Source organism: Tubulanus polymorphus, chromosome 1 (genome assembly GCF_964204645.1).
Source record: "Tubulanus polymorphus chromosome 1, tnTubPoly1.2, whole genome shotgun sequence".
Classification (NCBI taxonomy): Eukaryota; Metazoa; Nemertea; class Palaeonemertea; order Tubulaniformes; family Tubulanidae; genus Tubulanus; species Tubulanus polymorphus.
Window position 1 is genome coordinate 29,412,027 of NC_134025.1, and position 22,572 is coordinate 29,434,598.

At 38.2% G+C, this 22,572-nt stretch overlaps 1 protein-coding gene across 1 annotated transcript; it reads left to right on the plus strand.

The window, feature by feature from the left end:
* The first annotated feature begins 1,442 nt into the window (after positions 1–1,442).
* On the plus strand, positions 1,443–22,261 carry LOC141914996 (sensorin-A-like). Its single transcript, XM_074806350.1, has 4 exons — positions 1,443–1,824; positions 19,863–20,054; positions 20,185–20,276; positions 21,464–22,261. Exons 2-4 carry the CDS (start codon positions 19,870–19,872, stop codon positions 21,523–21,525), a joined length of 339 nt encoding a protein of 112 aa, XP_074662451.1. The 5' UTR covers positions 1,443–1,824; positions 19,863–19,869; the 3' UTR covers positions 21,526–22,261.
* The last annotated feature ends 311 nt before the right edge of the window (positions 22,262–22,572 follow it).

Below are 22,572 nucleotides of genomic sequence, written 5' to 3' on the forward strand. Positions count from 1 at the left end.
GCAGATCCTCACTTTCCACAAAAAGCAAACCATGATTTCTACAGTGCGGAAACTCCATTTACTCCACCCGGCTATGATATCAGCTATGGTGTACATGTTACCTCTGTAGAGGTATCAGAGGTTTTATATACAACATATTCAACAATCATCTTCCATCACCAGGGATTCAAACCTGATTGCATCGCGAGACTCTGTCACGGCACAAACACCGTGATACCACCAGGTTCGAATCGCTATCTGGAAGTTGATCCAACAAGCTTTGTGCATCTGTTAATCTCTGGCGCTGGTGTCAACGTTGACGCTTCATAAGTCTGTGGTGACAGGTTTGCTATAGATATGGGCAACCCTTGAACAGTACCAGTTACTAGTTCAAACAGTAACACTTATGAACATATAATCGTTGTTTGTCGGTGAATTTCGACCATTGTCATAGAAAGCCGTAGCAGAACAAGGAAACCTAACAGCAGATAATTGTTTCTTGAGAAGTTCCATTAGTGAAAACACCATTCTCTTTGTTCGCGCTTCAACAAATCACCGAAACCCATTCGAATCCCCCACATCTCAGGTTCTTTCTTTTGTTTCAAAGTGAAAGAAACCGAAAGTTTCTCGTGCGTGGACGGATGCATGAAAGACCATGTCATTAGTCATTAGTTAATTACTGATAACAAAAACATCGCGTATAGAATGATAAACCTGTTTGTTCCTCATCGGTCGTGCGAAACGAGTCATCATCCACCCGATGCAGCTTTCAAATATCGACTTCACTTTTAACCCATCGAAATAATCATCGCTATTCTTTTAAACGGAAGCATTGGTTTTAGTCGCGTTACAGACTCCGTCGGCAGCATGGTGGCTTCAGACATTTTCTAAATTCATGATAAAAGACTTTCCGTGAAGTGATAAGACGAATACATATAAATTCATATGCATTAGATTATAAGGGGAGATCTTATGATATTTTGATCAATCGAGGAAGTTTGAAATCTGTAAACTTTGATCATTTCTTAGTTGATGAATCTTTCCATTTCAAAATCTTCTTTTGTATAGAACGAGTTCAATTGCAAATCTCTGCGGAAACCAATCGAACTTGGCGGAGGGTGAAGTGACTTCCCGAACATTAGCGTCTGTTTTTTTGTGCTTTGATTCCAATACGACTGTTGCAACCTGTTGAGAATACTCCCGCAGGTGTTGTGGCACGCGTCTTCAACGTAATTACCTGTGGAATGTTTTTTAAAACGTAGTGAGTAAAAGATAATTATTAATTACAAGCCGAGCAATTACGATTAAAGAGACCGGTGCGTTCATTATCTAATTACAGCGGATAACGCAACGTGATAGTATAGCAGCCTGCGGCGGCAGGATACATCACCGTCATAGACTCACTTCACGACATTCTGTCGCGGCTGTGATTCGGACGTTGTTTTAACCAGTGAACACGCGGCCGCCGCGATATACGTACTCTGACTAAACTTCATCGCACGCGTTGGTGTTGCACGACTATATAAATCGCTAGTATTTACAAATACCCCCTCATTATACACAGACACACCAGCACAAACGAAAATCAAAATCAATCGTCAAAGCTTCCTACCGATGATTTTTTGCCGCCGGCTTTTTTGAAACAATAAGAAAATAAAGCATCGCTCGGGTTTTTACGCACACGTTTTCAACAGCAGAACTTGCCGATATTTTGACTTGATATGCGGGAGACGCTTGATCGTTTGAAAGGATAAATAACGCAAAGATTAGTGGGATAAGACGCAGTGGATTATCGCCAGAACGGGGCAAGTTACATAGCGGAAATATTTAGAAAATTAAATCCCGGTAAGTTATAGAACATTTATATATATATATATATATCACATCTTGAATGATACGATTATATCTTCTTTAATCGGGTTATAATGATCCAGCGATAATTATTGATTCTTGATTTCAGTTTGCAACAAAATTTCATTTTGTATTTCACTCGTGTAGAGTGAAGAGTTGACTGAAGAGTTGTATTGAAGTAGACGCCACATGTATATACCTACGTATCAACTATCAAATAGTCGTCGAAGAACAATATCAATAAACAATTCGATCCAATATTATATATACATTGCAAAAAGAAATGTACATGTTCTCTCGAAACTGTTTAACGAGCTATTAATTGTGTATTGGGAATTAGAAACTCAAGATCAAACATTTCACGTCTATTACAACATGAAACGACTGCGGGCTAAAATCACACCGTATTGAATACCAGTCTTTTCATCTACGCATCACCGCTGTTAGGGCGTTACATTTAATATATACTTTTTAAAACCTAAACAGGGCTGGGCTACAACTTTTGATGCAACATTTGCTTAAGATTATGGTGTCAGTCGACTACAGGGAAATATCAAATTTTTCTCAGAGTTAGAATTGAATCCGGTTAATTTAGAATCGCTACAACAGTAATTACTCATTATCACGTTAATAGATTAACACTGTTACACTGTTCACTCGACTAGTGCTCTTATTACATGTATTATACCTTTAAAGACGTCTAATCTCGCTGTAATGAAAGCTTCATGAAACAATTTGATAAAATAGTTAAAATGTTTGATTAATGTTTTTTAAAAGATGTACGGAAAGCCTGGCGATGTAATGCGCACCTTTTCCGAGAAAATGATGATTGATGGTGGACGTAGCTTCACCTTGTATCTGAAATTTCACACGCAAAAGAATCGTTGTCTGCAATCAGGAGATATTCATTTTCACCTGGATCCGGTGACAAAAATGCGCGTGAAAAAAAAAAATGTTTTGAAACTCATTTCCATCGAAAACATGCAACAAAATGATAGCAACGTTTCGGAAGTGTGGACAAAACCGCAGTTGAATTCGCTGCAATTTGTGGCACAAGATTCATTTATTTTCCGTAAATAGAAAATTCAAATCCGATTAATATATCGTTTAGGCGACTTCTTGGATATTCTGGAAACGGCTTAATTTTAGATAAATCATCATAAATTCCTTCGTCGGGTATTTAAAATCATAAGCGTAAACCCGCATGTTTAACTGTCATTTTCTAACACGGAATTTTAAGATTTATTGATGTTAAAAGGTTTCGTAAAATTAAGCTGATAGGCAACAAAACGCACCGAGCAAACAAAATGGACTAACACTGTTAAAAAAGTGACCAATACCCGAGTTGGCGATGCTTTTGATAATGAACGCATATTTTATTAGACACAACAGCAATAAACATCCCTAATCTAAAGATTAAATTGTAAATAATTCATGGAAAATAAAGGTATATTGAAACTAAAATAATGAACTTGATGGACGATAAAAACCCCCAAACCTACAGGGACTCATCCATCCGATATTGATAACTTTCCCAACTATCCGGCGTTCGTAGAAAACTATTTGTTTTAAGGTTTGTGTAAAGCTGATCATTCCGTGCTAACTATTTACGAGGGACTGCAGTAATCGTGGGCAATATTTCGAAAAAGCGTTTAGACTAGGGATAATAAGCAATAGACGAGTCTCATTTGTCATGCACTTTTAAATTACTATCTTCGCTATTCTTGTCACATCTCTACAATAAACCAAATCAAATAGCTGTGTCAATTTGCCTCGCTGTCATCGGAATCTGTCGCCGTCCAATTCAATCTTTCCATAAATTATCTTTATGGTCGTTAGATTACATTTTTTTGCTAAAAACATTTGCAGTTACGTAACATTCACCACACTTGTTTCATCGAAAAAGGACAGCAAAAGGTTTTTATGAGCAATGAAACTGCGCTGACAATATGAGCCGGTGGTCGTCTGGGTATAAGTAGAGATTATTCACGTGACGTCACGGTGTGGCAAATTGGCCGTCAAACGTAAGGAACGTACGTTAGGAACTTACGTAGTCACGCGACTATAACCGTAGCTTCGATAGATATAGTTTATACAGAATGATGAATATCGAACTGAAGTAGTTTGAAATGTGTCAAAGGTTAAAGAATGAACATCAAAAAATGCATGCGAGTGAAAAAGATCATTTAATAAACACATCATCAACAAACATATCCATCAGAAAGATTCTGTACTTAGTAAAGTATTTTATTAAGTTATCACGTTTTATTACACAGATTTGAATAAGAATACAGCGATAGATACTTTTAAAAAAGGAGAGACCAATAACCAGTTTATATATAACATGAATCAGTAGTGTTTTGTATTGAATTACTGCAGCCGAAAGCTGAGGGAATTTTTCCGCTAAAATTGTTGGTAGTTTCTAAATTATGAAGGTATAATGCGATACTCAAATCGTGCATTAAACCCGAAACCGACGAAATTTCGACTTTTCCGAGCAAAGAAATATGAGACACGTACATGATAGATCTAGTTTTATGGTATGCACGTATAAATAATGTGTTTCTTTCATAGCTAAGAAGAAATGACATAATTTAATCAAGCACGAAGCGAATATGATCGTCTTTTTTAATAGGGAAAAGTTGCCTCGGAAAAAATAGAAATCGGCTATCACATTTCTGAGAGTCTTTAACCCATTGAGCGCCGGGTGCATTATTAGTGGGTTCGAAGTTTTCTATTACACTGTGGCAGAAAGGCTAGTAAGAAGAAACTCTGCTGCCATCAGGATTCGTTGACCGACACTGATGACGCCTCTCAAGAATTCGATTGACGCAGCAACTTCAAACGTGACTTCGACAGCAATGGACACTGCGGCCTGATCGCCCATTTTTCAAGCTTTAGTATGATACCGAATTATAAACGAACGAACCAAATTCATTTCAATCCCATCTATGAATAAAAAAATCAAATGAATAACTTTCGGCCCAAACGAAAACGAAATTCGTGTTAGGCATAAACGGACGTCATTTTGATCCCTTGTGATCTTCCTACTGTCGAGATATTTTTAATATAATATCTGCGCACATTTATCCGTTTGCGATTGACGACAAAACGAACAACACCACACACACACACACACACGCGGTCTACTCGACACAAACAGCTTTCAGGTTCATATCGGTTTTCCCACGATTAAAGTCCCTCCGCAGATACTTTTATCCAACTCACTCGTCTCCGTTCGGCTTTTACCCGATGCTACAACGAATCAATATTGATAAAACTACTTAATAACTTCACTTTTCGGTGGCGTGATATTTCCTCTCTAAAGATTGACGCCGCGCTAAAAGCCGTTTGCGTAATTGCAAAATTAGGCGTCGATTAGAGAAGATGAGATATATACAAAAATCGCTGACAAAATATCGAGCCATTTATAATATCTCTAAATCACTGATAGAATGAGAACATCTGATTAATAGAGCGCGGGAATAATTCAATCAACATATCAGAAATCATTCCCAAAATAAATAAGGTGCAGCACTCTTAATAATGGTTATTACGCTTGTTCACCTTCGCGTCTCCTCCACCCGCTTTTAGTTCAGAAATGCTTAATAACCACGAGGTAGATTGATTCATAATTGTCTTTCGAATACCTCTCGCTAAGATGACAATAACCACCAATTTGAACCATCGACCAGTTGTAGAGAAGGCTAAAACAATTTACAAATTGATATAGGTCGGCGACGTGACATTGGAGAATAAGGCCACTGTCGTGAACAATCAATCAAACATGGCTTATGAAATTGAACGATCTAAGACCGATTTGGTGCCTTGGATCTAAAAAAGTTTTAGAGGACGTGGTCTACAAATAGTGACGCAGACTATTGGTCCAAAACTCTGAATGACCATGGACAAAACACGCGTAAAAATAGTCATGAAAACCGAGAAACACGAAAAAAAAACTGATGGAAATCGCGTTGAGTTACAATCAATAAGCTACTGATATCGTTATATTCACGGTTTTATAAAACCTAGAATTATCTCGATGGTTCAGACAACGCCTGCAATTTCCAAAAACGTTTCAAAATGAACGCGCTCGATTCGATTAGACCATCCAAAAAGACTGTTGTTGTACGAATTTCCTATTCGCAAAAGTATCAGTTTTTCGTCTGTGACAACCACCCAAGAACGGTAATAATAGTATTTGACATCGGCTCATATTTCTGTTTCGATGCAAGCAATAAATCGACTTTTCAACTATACTGCTGCCAACACTGAACCGACCGTTCACACTTGCCAATGAGTTTTCTAATATAACTTCTATTTCGATGTATAGGAAGAAACGGGTGACTTATATTTCATTTCAAATTGAAACCGTCGACTTCGTATTATTCGAAGTATGAGATATGAATGAAGGGTAGTCTAGAGTAGTGGTTTTTTCACGTCAATAAACATTCAAGTTTCAAGTTAGTTTTCTTGTTAATGAATGACAACGGTTCAATGTCCAGTCAATAAACGATGACGTCATCTAGCGTTTAACGGAGAAAGGGCAATGCGATTGAGGCGGAGTCATCCCAGAACTGGTTTAAAGGTTCCGTGCGGCGCGAATAATTGAATTCACATTTGATTCATTTTCGGTGAAATATCTGACGAATTTGATCGCAAATTGAAGGCGAATCACACGAATTCCGATCGTGCACGCTCGTGTATTTCCGTCGTTCAGGATTAATAGCGCACCATCGTAAACATTATTCATTCATTCTTATTCATTATATTTAATACATACTAAAATGCGGGTCATCAACTCGGGATCCGCAATATAGCCGCCATAACCGTAAATGACACGCAATCCTTTATGAGATGGATATTCCGTCGGTTTGTAAATATTAGATGAAGGACCAGTCAACTTGATAGCATTTTAATCGAAATTCACTTACTTGTCATATAAAGTTGTGTCACAGCAGGATTCAAGTTACAGAGCAGGTGAATTGGTTTTGTTGATGGATCCCAGTTTGCTACTTTAGAACTACTCTGATTTTTCTTTTTAAAGTAACAACCAATGTAATCCATCATTATACGCGCTTGGATTGCGTGAGGTGAGAGCGAAGTTTATTTATTCTGTACATCGCCTTTTAAAGGACCTCAAGAAAATGATGTTTGCTCAGAGAGACGAATTGCAAGCAAGCTGTTTCCATATCATTAGCGTTCCGAAGATTCCCTTTTCGTTCTGAAATTTCTCGGATGCATTTTGGACGTCGTGACCTAATTTCAAGCGAAGTTTATAAACTTGTTTACCGGCCAAAAAAATAATTTATTTCTGAGGACACACCCTTTGTAATTTAAGATCGATTTATTCTAATCGATAGCAGTCAATATTAGGATGTGGAAAAAATATTGCCGGCTGAACATGTATCAATAGAGTTTAAAAACCTCAGGCATTTCATATATTTCGACGTAAGTTTTAACCACACGTTATTCGATTATATTTGATTTGAATACTGCATTTCTGATTGATGGATTTTGGCAATGATTTCGAAAAACAAACTATCACCAGGGTTTGAAACGTGTATCGCCTAAAATTCGATCTATTTGGAAACTGCAACAACTTGATCAATCGATGATTTAATCACGTGTAGTGTTATTGCTTATGGCTTTATGCACCTTGCCGAATGAAGTCAGTGATATGCAATATTTCGGCGTGCTTTCAATCTCAAAAAGGAAATGAACATTTTATGTTGTTTGCCATTTTTAATGCTTTTTCTACGGTCGGAGAATATCAAAATTGATGGAAACGTCGCACGCCAGCCAGGACACTTTCCGATATGACAGCGTTACAATAGAACCAGCGCTTTCTCGATGCGACAAGTTTAACAAGAAAACTAACTTGAAACTATATTGACGCCTTGAAGAAAAAAGACAGTGTTTAATATTGTCGACGATGTGAATGATATGATATTAAGGATTAGTAGACTTATCTAAATTTGAATATATTGAAAATTGAATTGAATTGACCAGCAACCAATGTAGCCCCAATATTGATGACGTAGTGCACATCCAATCACGCGCAACACCCTAATTGCCACCAGAATTCATTATCAAAACGACATGAAAACTGATTAAATGGCAAATCATAAAATTAAGAGTCATAAACACAAAGTAGTTAACATTATATAAAATCATTTCAGGTTTCTACGGCGTCAAAAATCCACTATCTAAAATAATTCCGGTCAGCGTCTTCTCAAGTTTCATATCTAATTGAACATTACGATATGATTCTGGCGTCACTGTACTGTTCGATTAGAACTGTCTCCAGACGAGATGATTGCTGCAGGTTCATTTCTATGACTGGAATAAATAATGTCTTTTATCTTCAGCCGAGCTCTTAATACATTACCTTGGAGCCTTGTAATTTGACAGTGCTTAGACATATGAACATTTATGTTGTCCGCGTAGTTATAATTCTCCTTTTTAAATCAAATTTGGAAAAGACCAAACGATTGAAGAATTACGTGCTATTTCTCTGACAATAATTTGTATTTTGTCGGCGGCATTTTTTTTGCGATGATCGCAAAGTTTTATTGCAGGTAGAAGTCGGGACAATGATGAGGCGCTATTTCAAAACTAAAAAATTAATTAAACTCCAGGCCGATGATGGTAAATATTAACGGATCATGAAGACAAACAATTCCATGATTGCTGAATCATTACCGGCCGAATAAACCCAAACCCATGTTCCGCATACCGCGAAATCAAATACGGGTAATAAACGTGTAAAGCATAGCGAAATCACTGGGGTAATGTTACAGTTTGAATACCCAGAAGAGCTCTTTCAAGCGGAGTTTATCTCGTAAATATTATAAATATCAAAGCTACGCTTACGTTTCACTCGGGAATTTGATATTTAACATCGCTGTCGAATAATAAACTTCTAAACGTAAAACCGGTCGACGACGAATCGTATGAATAATCAATCGATGCATTTAGAATGAACGGTAGGAATCAGGACTGATTCAGTCGGTTGATTTCTAAATGAAGCGCTATTTGAGTTACACGCAGTATTGACTGTTGTCAGGTGTGGATATGACGCGTTTGTCAACGTCTTGATCGTCAGAACAATGATCTCATTGGCCGTAACCGTCTATAGCCAGAAGATTTCAATTGATTCATTTTAACTTCCATCAAAACCTAACTCTGAATTCGAACCATCGAAACTCGAGTTGTTAGACGAGAATTCTAAGCCGACATAAAAACTAGTGCAAACAATGAGTACGTTTGATGGAATGAACTGCGAGGCGACTCATTTAAACGCGATACTTTTCATCATCGTCTTCAACGATGAAATAATTTGAAATTTCTGGAAAATGTCTCGATCAAATTAATAATGCTGACATTAATAGGTTTAATATGTTTCATCATCAGTGAACCCGAGTTGTCTTTCTCGCGGTTATGAACGGCATAATAACTCAATTTGAGGTGAAATTGTCGTCAGTATCGTCGACCTTGAAGCTGCTGGAAGTTTCGATGTTATTTTCGTAATTTCTGCTTTGATTTTCTCTTTTTTTCAAACGAATGCCTCGAAGTACTTGATAATGTTGATGTCGCATCGCCGTTGGATCGATACAGTGCTCGCGGTCATCGCCCCTGCAGGTTTTTACGCACCCTTCCAATAAAATCAATATTATTATCATCCGCTTCCATTTTTCTGCCTCCTAGATACATTGTTCTTATATTCGCAATGACGTATCAACAGTTAACAGCGCGACGCTTTATTGATTATTCAACCAATAATTCAATACTTGTCTGTTGAATACGATAAACTTCTTCAATCGAATGTTTCGAACTTTTTAATCACGTGTTTATTACTGATGAAATCGAAACTGACAGTTATTAAAAACGCCTCTTATTTCAATTTACAATTTATAAAGAAGTAATTCCACTTCAGCAGCACAACGCGGTCATATCGCTATATTCTATTGTATAATGCATGTATAAAACACTTGGTTGTATCGGTTAAGCAGACTCCTGTTTCCTCAATGGCCACTAACGATAGAATCACGATTTCGTTTCGCCGTCGATCTTTCATCTTACACGCGAACTAATTGACGAAATGACGAAGCCGGGATGAATGAATGAATAGCTGCAAGCATCAAACTATTTTTTCCTGTACACGCGGACTGAAAATTGTCCAGAATACCGAGGTACGAAGGACATCGGTTATGTCTAGGACCAATGGCGCGCTGTTATCAAATCTCATGTAACTTAGGTATAAATTGATGTGTCTCATATACAGAGAATCCTGCACTAATATAACGGGATGAAGTCCGTAAATTCCCTAATAATTTATTGATTCGACGTTTCGACTATAATTTAATAGTCATCTTCAGGAATATGAGTAAACATGGTCACAACACGCACATAGTGTTTCATCAATGGTTACCTTGACCCAGTTCCACAGTTCTGAGTTAGAGTTAACTCTGAGTTAAAGTTAGTTCATTTTCAATGAGTTAACTCAGAGTTAAATCTTAACTCACAACTGTGGAACTGGACCCTTGTTACCAAAGTTAACCCGGCCGGCCGCCTTAATCTACCCTGTAAATGTCCCTTTCTAAAGCAATGATCAAGCTAATTATAAGAGACCAGGTAACTAGAGAAATGATCCGATAACAAATTTCATTGGATTTACAAAACGACGCGGCCGATTAGGAGAAACGACGTGTCATATTTTTTGGCCTAAATCATCATTTTTCGAATGTGATCATTCATTGTAACAAATTTTCAGAGGTATCCAGATGATTTAAACATTCCATGATTTGTGACGTGTTATATTTGAATATATGAGGTATTACGTTAGACGTGACAGTTCACACACGTACGTCATTTAAGAAGTATCAGATTTGAAATCCACTTGTACGGATTTGACGACTTTACTGAGCGTGAGATGAGCGATTCAGCTTGAAGGATTTCTAGACGTCTGTAGATTTATTCGATGACGTGGGTAGATACATCCGAACGGTGATTCAGAGGTTCAGATATAACAATCGTGGTTTCGTTCGTAAACCGCAAGTTTCTCGCATTATTCATCAACCCGACCTTACTCCGTGAAATAGTGTATGCTAATTGAATAACCTCGCGGCAAATGATGCAGGTAAGTGGTTGAAAGAGAAAAAAATACAGGTCTGACCCATGATTTCTCGAAAATTACATCTTTTATCCCAGTTTTCTTATTCGCGCCGTACGAAAATACTCGCTATTCACAGGTTAATGAACTAATTACATGAAAACGACTCGTCAATATGGCGTCTAATTATCACTAAATCTTCGTTTATTGCCGACAAAATGGCCATAAATAATGATCACTTTTGCTTCTTTTATGATCGGGAAATGCGTCCAATAATACATTATACGGAGCGATGTTGTGTTGAGCACGTTTCGATGAAGCGTTTCAATGAGTGGCCTTAGTTGTAACTATCAACATTAATCACGTATGAAGAAAATATCAGAAGATCGGAGACAAGTGTTTCGATTAATGAATCGCTCGCTTATAACGTGATGAATATGTTTTTCATGTAAGGACGACTTGTGAAAAACAGCTATTTGTTACGTTTGATGCTTTCCCCTCACTTCGTTATGCGAGTGACTTAACTCTATATAAAAAGTGTGATAAATTTTTTCATATTCACTATACTTCAAACCCCAATCGATACATTGCTTTATCCGCCCTGCGTAGAAATACATTTTTAATGAACTTTCATCATTTTCAATTTTTAATTGATGCGGCATGATAGCTATCAATTTACATTTTTATGGACGGTTTTAACGCTGAGCCCGAGGGCTATCTCAATTGGCTCTTATTAACCCCATACTTTAGATCATAGTAAATAACGAAAATTAAGAAACGGACCCAGCGTATAATGATTTATTTGTCCGTTTACGCCGGTTCTGATCTACCCACTACCTATAACTCTTATAAATTCATATCCGATGCCATTTTTAATCTTTATGGTCGATGTGAGCGCGTAGCAATGCCACATACAGGCGACTGATAATAGTTAATCAATATTCCAACATCCGGAATCTGACAATTGCATCTGGAACTCAGTCGAAATGATTGCATCTACGATAAGTTGATAGATTCATTGTTTATGAACTGCGTAACCAGTTTGTCTCAGCGCGCGCATTGTCTATTTCCCCCTTTAATAACATCGTCATCTTCATTATCACCAGTATCATTTATCATCGCAATAGACGTTTATTTCAAACGAGAATAGATCACCTGCTCGTGACGTCATAGCGCATCCTGTTGACCACGAGCGGTAAAGCTGAAGTATATGAATTAAATTTGTGAGTTCAGCTGTTGAAGATTCTTGGAACTACCCACAACTTCTTTTGTGAGATCAGCGATTTAGGAAACACGTGAGCGAATAGCATGTATTCGCTAGGATTCGAACCTATCCCGTCTCGGTTGTGGGTCAAACGCCTTATCAATCGCCGACATGTCGACGCGAATTATGCGTCACAATGGCCGTCAACCATGTCATTTTACTTCGGATAGCCGCTCTCTTGTGTAAATAACTGAAATAAGCATTTAGAGATAAAGGATTAATGTTACGTTATAATGGATGGTATTTTGACTCTGGAGACATTTAAACGTCAATTTGAAGAGTAATCGGATCAGGTGTTCTTAAATTCCAACCCCGGAAACTGAAACTAATGACGTCTAAAAACCTAGAACAGATAGCATTAGTTCAAAAGCTACATTCGTATATAAGAATTTAGTTTAACAAATAGATTGATTTTTTTTTTATAAACGATAGAAGTGGGTGACGAGTACATCGTGGAATCATGTCGTGATATCGAGGAACACAATCCAATAAACCTGAATAACAAAACATATCGAATGAAACAGATTTTCATCGTGTAGTTGGGAGCGGAACACTGCTTGTCCTAAAAGATGGCCTTTAAGAAGTTATTGTCCAAAAGTGGATTTTGATGTTTGTTCAGGGTTTAACCATGACCTTGGATCTATATACGAGTTGGATCAATACGAGCCCCAGCCCTGTATACAGCTGTCCTTGTCGTGACATTCAACGGGATATGAATGATTACAGTCTTCAATATTTACGTTCAAAAATAGTTACAGAAACCTTATTCGGTTTGTTTTGGATTTATTGAAAGTACGAGTTTGTCGATAGATACGCTGAACTACGTGATCATAGTAGTGCCTCGTGGAACAACTAACCACTCAACTATACCCTGGGTTCAGTCGCGCAGTCATCATCCCTTAGAGCCAGGGCAAGCTCAATTATATAACCAATCTAACAGCTCAAGACCACTTTCGGACTTAAGTCATGCCTGGACAACTGGGCCCTGGGGATTAACTCGATTATATAAACCATCAGGTTCAACGCTAAGACTATAAAACCAGCCTATGATTTTTTTTTTTAGTCATAAGAACCGCGCACGGAACCGTGTCTAGAATAAGGAAATAAATTGGTTTAGACTTGATGTAAAAAAATAGCGATAGAAAAACTTGTCGTCCCGGAGTCTTTTGTTTAGGGCAACTGAAAATGATTTACGAGGTAAACATCACCTACAGCCCATTAATCTGTTGGTATTAGCTCCCGAGAGTCATTTCTTTAGTCAATAATTAAGGTGATTTTCGCAGACAATGGTCGCATACAGGGAATGAGTTACGAGTAAATCTCCAATCGGAAGTGGCGTCTCGGACGTCTGATACGTTCGTTCCTACCGAAAAACTATGACCAAACAGCGTTCATTCGACGCAATATTCAATTCAAAATGGTTGTTTTTTGCGAGTTGAGTTTCTTTTTACGAGACTACCGTGTCAAAATTTATGACGGGTGATCAGACGATGATGATGAACTGAAAAAATGAATAATTAATGCGAAACTTGAAATGGAACGCTAAATTTTCATTTCTGAAATGCCAGTTTCGCGTGGGCGCCAAGTAGTCGCGTTCAGATGGACGACGTTTGGTTCGACTCTATGGCGGCACACCTCGTTTTGCTTTTTCAGCAAAATCCTCGTCGTATTGATCGAGAACGTCTGAAATAATAAGAAACTCATGGTGAATGTCGCCGGTTATTAATTTGTAATATTTGTCGCAGTAATCTTCGCTAAATGAGAAAGTTAGTTTATCAGCTGTACAACCATATCGCATTATTGATAGTAGAAGTACCCGAGGCACGATTCACGGCACTAGCTCTTTAGTTAAGTAATGTATTTATCTAATTGTTATGCCGGATAAACCAGTGATTAGTCGACGATACGGCAGGAATAATCCCATTCACCGGGGAATAGCCAATCACGTATGACGTCGCAGTTTTATTCAGGCGTTGAAGGGAATCCATAGCGCGGTTACAGCCTATCTAATGTCTGCCCATCATGCCCGACTGTCCCAGGTTGACAACTGCATTCAGCGAGATAGCCCAGATAATAACATCCTTTTCCGTTTCTAGTTATTCAAAATCACTCCATCGACGTCACGCGGCTATCGACGAATTTTTTTCGAGATATATATTTCGGATAGTCTGTACGGTTATAATGAACCTATGAATGGAAATAGACAGCAGGTCATTACTGCCATCTTTTTTGAAGACGTTCATTTGATGTAGTATGAGACCTGGGCGGGAGGCCGTAGAATCAATCGTCGTTCGTTTCATAACGCGAACGATTTCGCAGCGGTGCCTTAATTGGAAAACGCATACTGTTTCAAAAAGCTCAACAAGAGAAACTGAATCCTAATTGCGGCAATTCGTTTGATGACGAATTCGCGTCACTATCGGCTGTTTAAACACTTCGGATGATCAGATTTGAGTTACAGCGTGCCGCCAATACTTCGAGACCATTTTCTTTTCGCCGGGCTTTATTCCGATGATTTTAGTTCCCTTTTTTCACAGTCGACCGAGTCCGAAGTGGAGTGCTGAAAAGAACGCCTGGCCCGTGGCTTCTTATTACCACTCTAACCGACTCCCATAACACGGAAAATTGCATTTCAGTCTTCGCTGAGGTTGTCAGTTATTGCCAACTAGTTTATGACGCAAAAAACTAAAACAAACTTCGCTCGAGGCCACCATCTTTGCTCTAATAATTGTGTGCACGCATCTAAATTTCATAGCGCCTGAATAAAGCTAGAGACGGAATGTAATTTTCCGATGACACTTTTTAGCATTACGGTAGCGGCTACACGGGTGAGTTTACATACGAGACACTTGGGGATGAACAAATATCTACAAGTGTTAGACGAAACGTGGCTTGAGGGCTTCATTCTTCCGAAATATTATCAAATTTACGGATCGGACGAGCCCTGCTTCGGGCTTGATTATACATATTTATCTTCTCGCAAGAATATATATAATATGCGACCGCGTATGAAAGAGAATTGTATGTATGAATCCGGGATAATGTCTCCTCTGCTGATATTTCGAATCTTATTAACTCACATATATATTCGTAAAAGCAGACTTTCGTTTTGCGTTGGTTTTACGGTTTTTCTAAATGGATATTAAAATAGCTTTGGGATAGCTATCTGTAACTATATAGATGCGCTTCAGCCACGAGCTTTAATCACCTAGCGGGCACAGACAATAAGTGATTTGCATAACAGCAGATCCCTGAGATTTCTTAAGCCGCAATCTGACGTTTTTTCATCATCGGCCAAAAATCATTCACACTGTTGCCAAATGCCTGTTTGACACTGGTTCAAATTAAGGCGTTCCAAATTTTCGAGCCAGGCACGTGCTCAATGTTAGAACGGGTCAAATTATCCCAATTTTACATGTCGTTGCTGCGAGACCCATGTAAGACCGTTGTTTGACAGAACAGACCACAGTACGCGGAGGATGCACTCAGTGAATCCTGTCAACTGTCATTGAATGTGTCATCGGTGATCGCGTAGCAATCTGTTTCAATATACGTGAGATATATAAAACCAGCTCTACTCAAACCACATCGTCTTCTCCTGCACGTAAATCATCACGTATAAACACGTCCTAAGCTGCGTCCACACTATCACTAGCTAGTCCGAGCGGACCAATTTAGAACGGACTATACTAGAGGTGGGCGTTCACACACGCGTTGTTGTAGTTGTTGTCACTGCTCCCGCAAGATGCCACCATGAGTCTTTTAACCCGGAAATGTGTATCTTAAATATAGCCGCAAAGCAGCGTTAACGGTTTAACAAGTAATTCTTGTATGCTTTCCGACTTCTATCAATGACTACATTATGAATCAATCAACAAAAGAGAAAACTACTCCGAAAAAAAATATTCGGGATTCGAACCCACACCCTGTTGCTGGAAGACGATCATTGTACCGATGGCTACAACTCGGAACAAGAAACTAAAAAAGTATACAACGACTGAAATCAATCCTGCCGTGCGGAGAATACGTAGATAGAACCTTAACAAAGATATCTCTAAAAATGACAATCCCCTCCGTGGAAACATTATCCGCCTTATTACCTTCACGCAACTGATTGAAATTAATACGGGTAAGACAGTGCAGGTATGGCGCATTGTCAATAACAACCGTGTGGGTGATTTTTAGTAACAAGGGTATTCGGTTCTCCTGTTCTATTAATACTGATAACGTTACATCTAGAAGACGTTCCTTTCCTGATTGATGGCATTACGGAGCCTTCCTACCGCTGGCAATGACAAACCACGTTCCGCTCAATGTTACAAGCTATTATAACGGCCATTAGGTACATGTTCCCTTGGCAGGTATGATGACAAATACCCCCGAATTATTTACAGCCGCGAATTCCACGACACAAGCGACGAGTTGATGGCTTGTCGGAACTTAAGACACATTTATTAGTATTCTTGTTGAGATTAGTAGCTCAGCCGTGTTTATAGTTCTAATAATATTCGATAGTTTTCGTTAGCGGTAGATCTCAGCTTCCCCATCAAACAACGGAAGCGGATAGGCACCTCATTTTCTCCATGGCTGATATACCGCTGAATATACAGCTGAACAAATAGGCTTTTATGGCGAAAATAATGAAATATCCGACGACACGATCATAAAGTGAACGAGAAGGTGCAATCGACTTGTTTCTCTGAGCTATCTCTCATAAATCCTACATTTATGAGCGATATCACAAGATAACAAGCACGTATTAATGTACAGAAGTGACCGCTGATATAAACATATAAAATCTTGTAAAATCATCTTATTGAATGACAGTCTGTAATGTAGAAATTGCTACCCTTTCTGAAAATGTATATCAACTTTTTAGCTACTTATACGCATGTCATTCTACGCTTCGAAAAGTACACGAGAACGTACGCATTATTTGACATTTACGCATATGTCATACAATATACATCAATAAATGTAGATGAATTTCCTTCGTAGTCAATGATATTGTCAAATACGTTACGTTAAAGCACTTTAAAGGGAATAAATTGATGTTAGGCCTCTTAAAGCCTCAAAGCTTCTCCGTTCTTTCAAGGGTTGCGTAACACAGTTGTCTTCAAAGTTCTTTTAATACGGATACACGAATGAAACAGTCGATCAAGGCGAGGGTTTCGACTGTGACAAAGTTTCAGATTTTTAAAATCGTTATTTACGTAACACCAACGGCAGATGGTTTGCTGCTCGTGTATCATCGGTATCTCGGTCGTCGGATGAATATTCAATATCAACACAGTGTTTGCTGATGGACGAACTATGTCGGTTATCCTCTAAAGTCTGCGCAAAGGATCGGTTTAAGGAAATCTGTGACGAATACCGGTGATGTAGATTAGTCAGACAAGCTAATTTTGATCTTTGATGTCGTATGGATGCGGCTTGTGGAAGTTATAGATTCTCTTCCTATTCTTGGTTAGACTTTAGTGTTTTCTTAAGATTTTTGAGACGTACGTGCGTCCGAGAAGTTGGCAGAATGAAATCCCCATAATTAGAATCGGTCGGTATGAATTGGTAGCCTTTGGCAAAATGTAGCAGGGTTATTTTCATATGGATTGTTTGCATACAATATGACAAGTTGAAACTATGAAGTCGTTTATCGTTGTAGAATTGAGTGATTATTGACTTCATTGTAATATGATATTGTATCAGAATAGTAAAGGGTGTGTACGCACACTGTATATGTCGCCCACCGTTGCGTCGAGTGTTCCATCCTACTTAGGAGACAGAAATTGATTGTTATCTCATAAGATAGCCTCGAATAATATCAATTTTTGAATATGTTCCTAAAAATACATACCAAGGTTTTTGAGCTAATTATTTCCATTCGCTGCAGCTGTAAAGTCGATAAACAATCATTACAAAGGTTCTGGATTTCGTGATATTAAGAAGAAATGGATTTTTTCTCAAGGCGTTGTCGTTAGTTTACTTTGGTTTGTTCAGCACAACGCACGGAGTGTCTTTGGTTGCAACGATCGTAATGCATGTCACGACATTTTCTAGCGATTTAAATTCCATCATTACTGTGACCGGGAAGGTGACCACGGACAGTTAGTTACAACGTATGAAGGTTAAGCTCTTATGCTTCACCGAGTTCTGCGCGAAGTGGAAGAGCCCGCTGTGATATTGTTACATATTGGCAATATCTCTCCTCCGTGAATTAGAGGCATTCGCAACGTGCACAGATTTTTAATTATTACATATTCTTGCTATTACTCTAGTAGTATACTGAGTAGATTGTAGATAGTTCTTATAAAGTATATAGATAGATATTATCACCATTTCATAAAAACTTAATTACATTCTTCAGAAGTTTTTGGCTTCTTATGTCGAGAGTTATATTTTCTGAGACTTGTTATTATCATTCGTCTTTTTGCCGGAATAAGCAAACACGCAAATGTCCTCGTCAAATCTTAAGTACGCTCTAGTATAATAATGAAAAGCCAACATTCTTTAAGAATGAGAATGTTGACTTATATCGTAAAACGACGGCTGTCTTTTTCCGTGTAGCCGTACGATCTTAGAAATATACCAAGAGTCTGCAGGTGGCTGATTTGGACGATAAATATAATTCCTGATGTGAAAATGAGGGCGATAGAACGAACGAACGCAAAAAAAAGAAGGAAAACGCCGAGTTCTCTAAATTCTGTTTTGGTGATGGCCACAAACGGATGATTTCAAAAGAACCGTGTTGTTTAGGTCCCATCGTTCTAGCGCTATCCATATCAGAAATAGCCACTACGTCAAATCGTTCGGTGATTATTTCGTGGAGGTGACGCTTTCTGTCGATCGGTATTTGATTTATCTATGAACGGGAAGCGGATGCTTTTTATTGGAATAAATATCAACACGTATCTCGTCGAATAATGGATCGAAAAAAGATCGCCTTCGCAATTTCCGTAGTCGATTTATTGCAGGCGTTTGGAAAAAGGGGGGAAAATCCGACCATTTAATTCCCCACTTAAAGACATAAATCAAATTACGAAGTGTCGAACATGATATATTTACGATTGAGCGTCATAAATGATAAATGCGCATTGCATGACATAGCGATAGAAATAGTTGGTGAATACAGTTCGATAACTTAATAACGTAATGTTCAAATGAAATACCAGATACTTGATGACGTTCGTTGGTTTTTACGCGAGTTGTGTTTGATCTTTCGCTGCCGTATTTTCTCGCGCAGCTTAAAAAGTATATTAGGACGTACGTCTGTCTGTGGTAATCATAGCACGATACGCGGACACATCTTATACCAGATCATAAACGAGCTAATAACAACGCTGATTAGATTACCGTCAATGTCGCCTTCAATGTTGTTTATGAACTCGCCTGGCCGCGGCTAAAACCGCGTAGAGGCGTCGATGAGTCGAAAGCGATTTCTTTATAGGCGTTGCAAAAATAAGGCACATGAATCTGTGGGTATCACAGTTTGAAGAATTGGCTTAAACATTAAAGACCTTTCTTTTAAAATGTCTAAACGATTCCAGATTTAAACTGACTCAGTTTGGTCTTATGTCATATTATCCTAACTCGTTTTCGGGGACTTATTTGACAATATTGTACTAATTATGGTTTCATTTCATTTTCTATATTTCTCAGGCTCAAGATGAAGATATCTATTTGTATATTCTGTTTCGTTCTGCTGATCGTCACTGTGAACTCGTACCCAACGATTAACCTAGAAACAAGAGGCTTTAAAAACGAAGAACGATTCGGACACGGTTTCGGTAAACGAACTTCTTCGCAAGATGTCGACATCGATTCTCTATTGGAAAAGGAAGATATGCTTAGGTGAGGAAAATAGCCACCACGTGTGGATAATATCGACATACAGTTATCACTCGGATGATGGGAAATAGATATTTCACCGAGATGATGAAGAAGTTTCGATTATTGACCTTTTGCAATTTTCTCGTTCTAGACCATTGATGACAAGTTCACGACTAGCAGCAGAAATCAAAACAAGACCGAATTTAGCGGAGGTTATAGTTGGAAAGTTCGTCGATAGAAATCGTAAGTATACTAAACCCCGTCTCAGTGACGTGCACCTGCACATTTAGGTTTCACTAGTCGATGTACGGGTTCTTCTACAACGTCTGGCGCGTTAAACTGTCATATAGAAGTTAATTCCTGTTTCATGACTTGTTACAATGACCATCGAAAGAAGCTTAAAGGAATCATGAGGAATCAATAGTTAACTTCCATCGGATTGCACGCGTTTGAAGCGGGCTGTTGCAGGTTCAATGGCTGAAATGGACGCTCAAAGTTGTGTTCCTAAATACCAGGGTCGCAGAACGTTAACGAGATTTAACCGTGGTGAACTTTGGTCCTCACTTAATCTCGCAGCAATAAACATTTATTAACACACTCGACGAAAGTTTGTATCATTTATGATCGAAGTGTCAGACTCGTCATCAAGACATAATTCTCGATTTTCCCGTAGGAATATCAATTGCCCGATACTTATTTATGAATACAGTACCAATCGTAATTGGCGATAAATTATCAGCAATATTCTAGACACGAACTCGACGTTGGAATTACCAGATATTACAGTCAATTTCTGAGTGTCCATTTTTGCCGGAGTCCCGTGAGAATAGTGTGCAAACTGATGACAAATGATAAAATACCACTTCTTGCTGAGAGCATATTGGAGGATGAAATTGTTGGCCACAGGGGTCGCAGTTCTCATATTATGTATATTTATGTGACACATTGGCGAAAACCCCGGGGACCCTGGTGATACACACTTTGGCAAAACATGAAATAATTGTGTGCAGCTTTTTTATGATTTACTGTTATAATATACAAAATAAGTGCATGTTATTGAATATGTAGCTGTATGTAATGACTTAGACAGATCATCCACAAAGTCCCCCCGTCGAGTGTGAATCATCATTTATCATCTGTAATTTTATGAACGGTGATAATTTGACTTCTGGCTTCCTCGTCATTGTCATCCGTGCTTGCACATCTACTAGCGCGGGTATACGGGTCGGTTCGGTATGAAAGATCACGGTTAATGTCCGCTGTTTCAATTTCTGAGTTTATGCACTGTTTGATGAAATGTCTGTCAGTTGTTTAACGGTCAGAGCACTTTATTGGCCACGCTAGAATATCGTTATTAGCTCGGTATATTTCTGACAGATTTACATGAATATTTTGTACGATGTTGTTTAGTGCGCTCGTTCTCTTTGCAGACGATGGTTACATCACTGAAAATGAACTCTTTCCCGAACGTTTCGAAGATTCCGACATCTGATCTCGCATCCTCTCGCGAGACGCAGGCGAGAGGATGACATCATAAAGGTCATTAACTGCGTGCCTACAATCCTATGAAGATTTTGGCCAGGACTTTCGAAATAACAATAATGAACGAGCAGTTACCTACGGGGTCGAAGTGTTTGGAATTAATGAATTTATGATGATTTAATTTTATGTGGTTTACGTATATTGTGACTATTAGTGGCATTCACTGTGGGATTCATTGGTGTCTGGACTCTTTCAGGTGCGTCCTTAGTACAAACTACGACATCGGACTCTTAATATTATATACAATCAATAACTTTCTTCCATTCATGCTTTCTGATAGTGAATACATATTTTATTGGTCTACTATACAGGAGAAACTTAATTATATCATCAGATGAAATACAGTCACGCACTCATTGGTGAACGAAGAAAAATGATTTATGTATTAAAGTCAAATGAGAAATATTGTCTTTGAGATTTTGATTGAGAATAATGCCTACGTATCATCTTAACTCGATTCTTACAATGAAAATCCGTAAAGTTCTAATTCAATTCGTTATCATGAAATTGTAATTGTAAATCACGTTTTAAAAAGCAAAAAAAATGTTGACGAGAAATACTTTTGGAATATGCTCTTATTAGAAAACGTGTTTATTCTGTAGTTGTCAATGAAGCTTTTTAGGATGGTCTTCTCGTCCACTTTCGCAAAAGAAAAACAGTAAATTTGTTTGATTATTATTGGTACACAGCCGGTGGCTTCTCGTTCAATATATTCTTTTAAAGACACCTATAAATAAAATTTACCTATATTTTATACACGATATTTTTGTTTTCTTTCACGTTTTGTGTTTAAATCATTTCCTGTTGGCGGTTAATCAGTCGGTTAGAAGGGTTTGGCTTTCATCCCAGACATCGGTTAAATCTCATTAATCTGTTTCATTTGGTTTGAACCAATCCATCAAACAGAGACATTTCTGATCTATCAATTTCATTTAACATGCTGCTGCTGCGATCGTCGAATCGTTGCACATACGAGTTTGCATCCGAAACGATGAAA

Coding starts and splice junctions, on each gene's coding strand:
- LOC141914996 (XM_074806350.1), top strand. CDS start 19,870: ATGAAGATATCTATTTGTATATTCTGTTTCGTTCTGCTGATCGTCACT. Junction 20,055..20,184: donor GAAAAGGAAGATATGCTTAG/GTGAGGAAAATA, acceptor TTCTCGTTCTAG/ACCATTGATGACAAGTTCAC. Junction 20,277..21,463: donor AAAGTTCGTCGATAGAAATC/GTAAGTATACTA, acceptor TTCTCTTTGCAG/ACGATGGTTACATCACTGAA.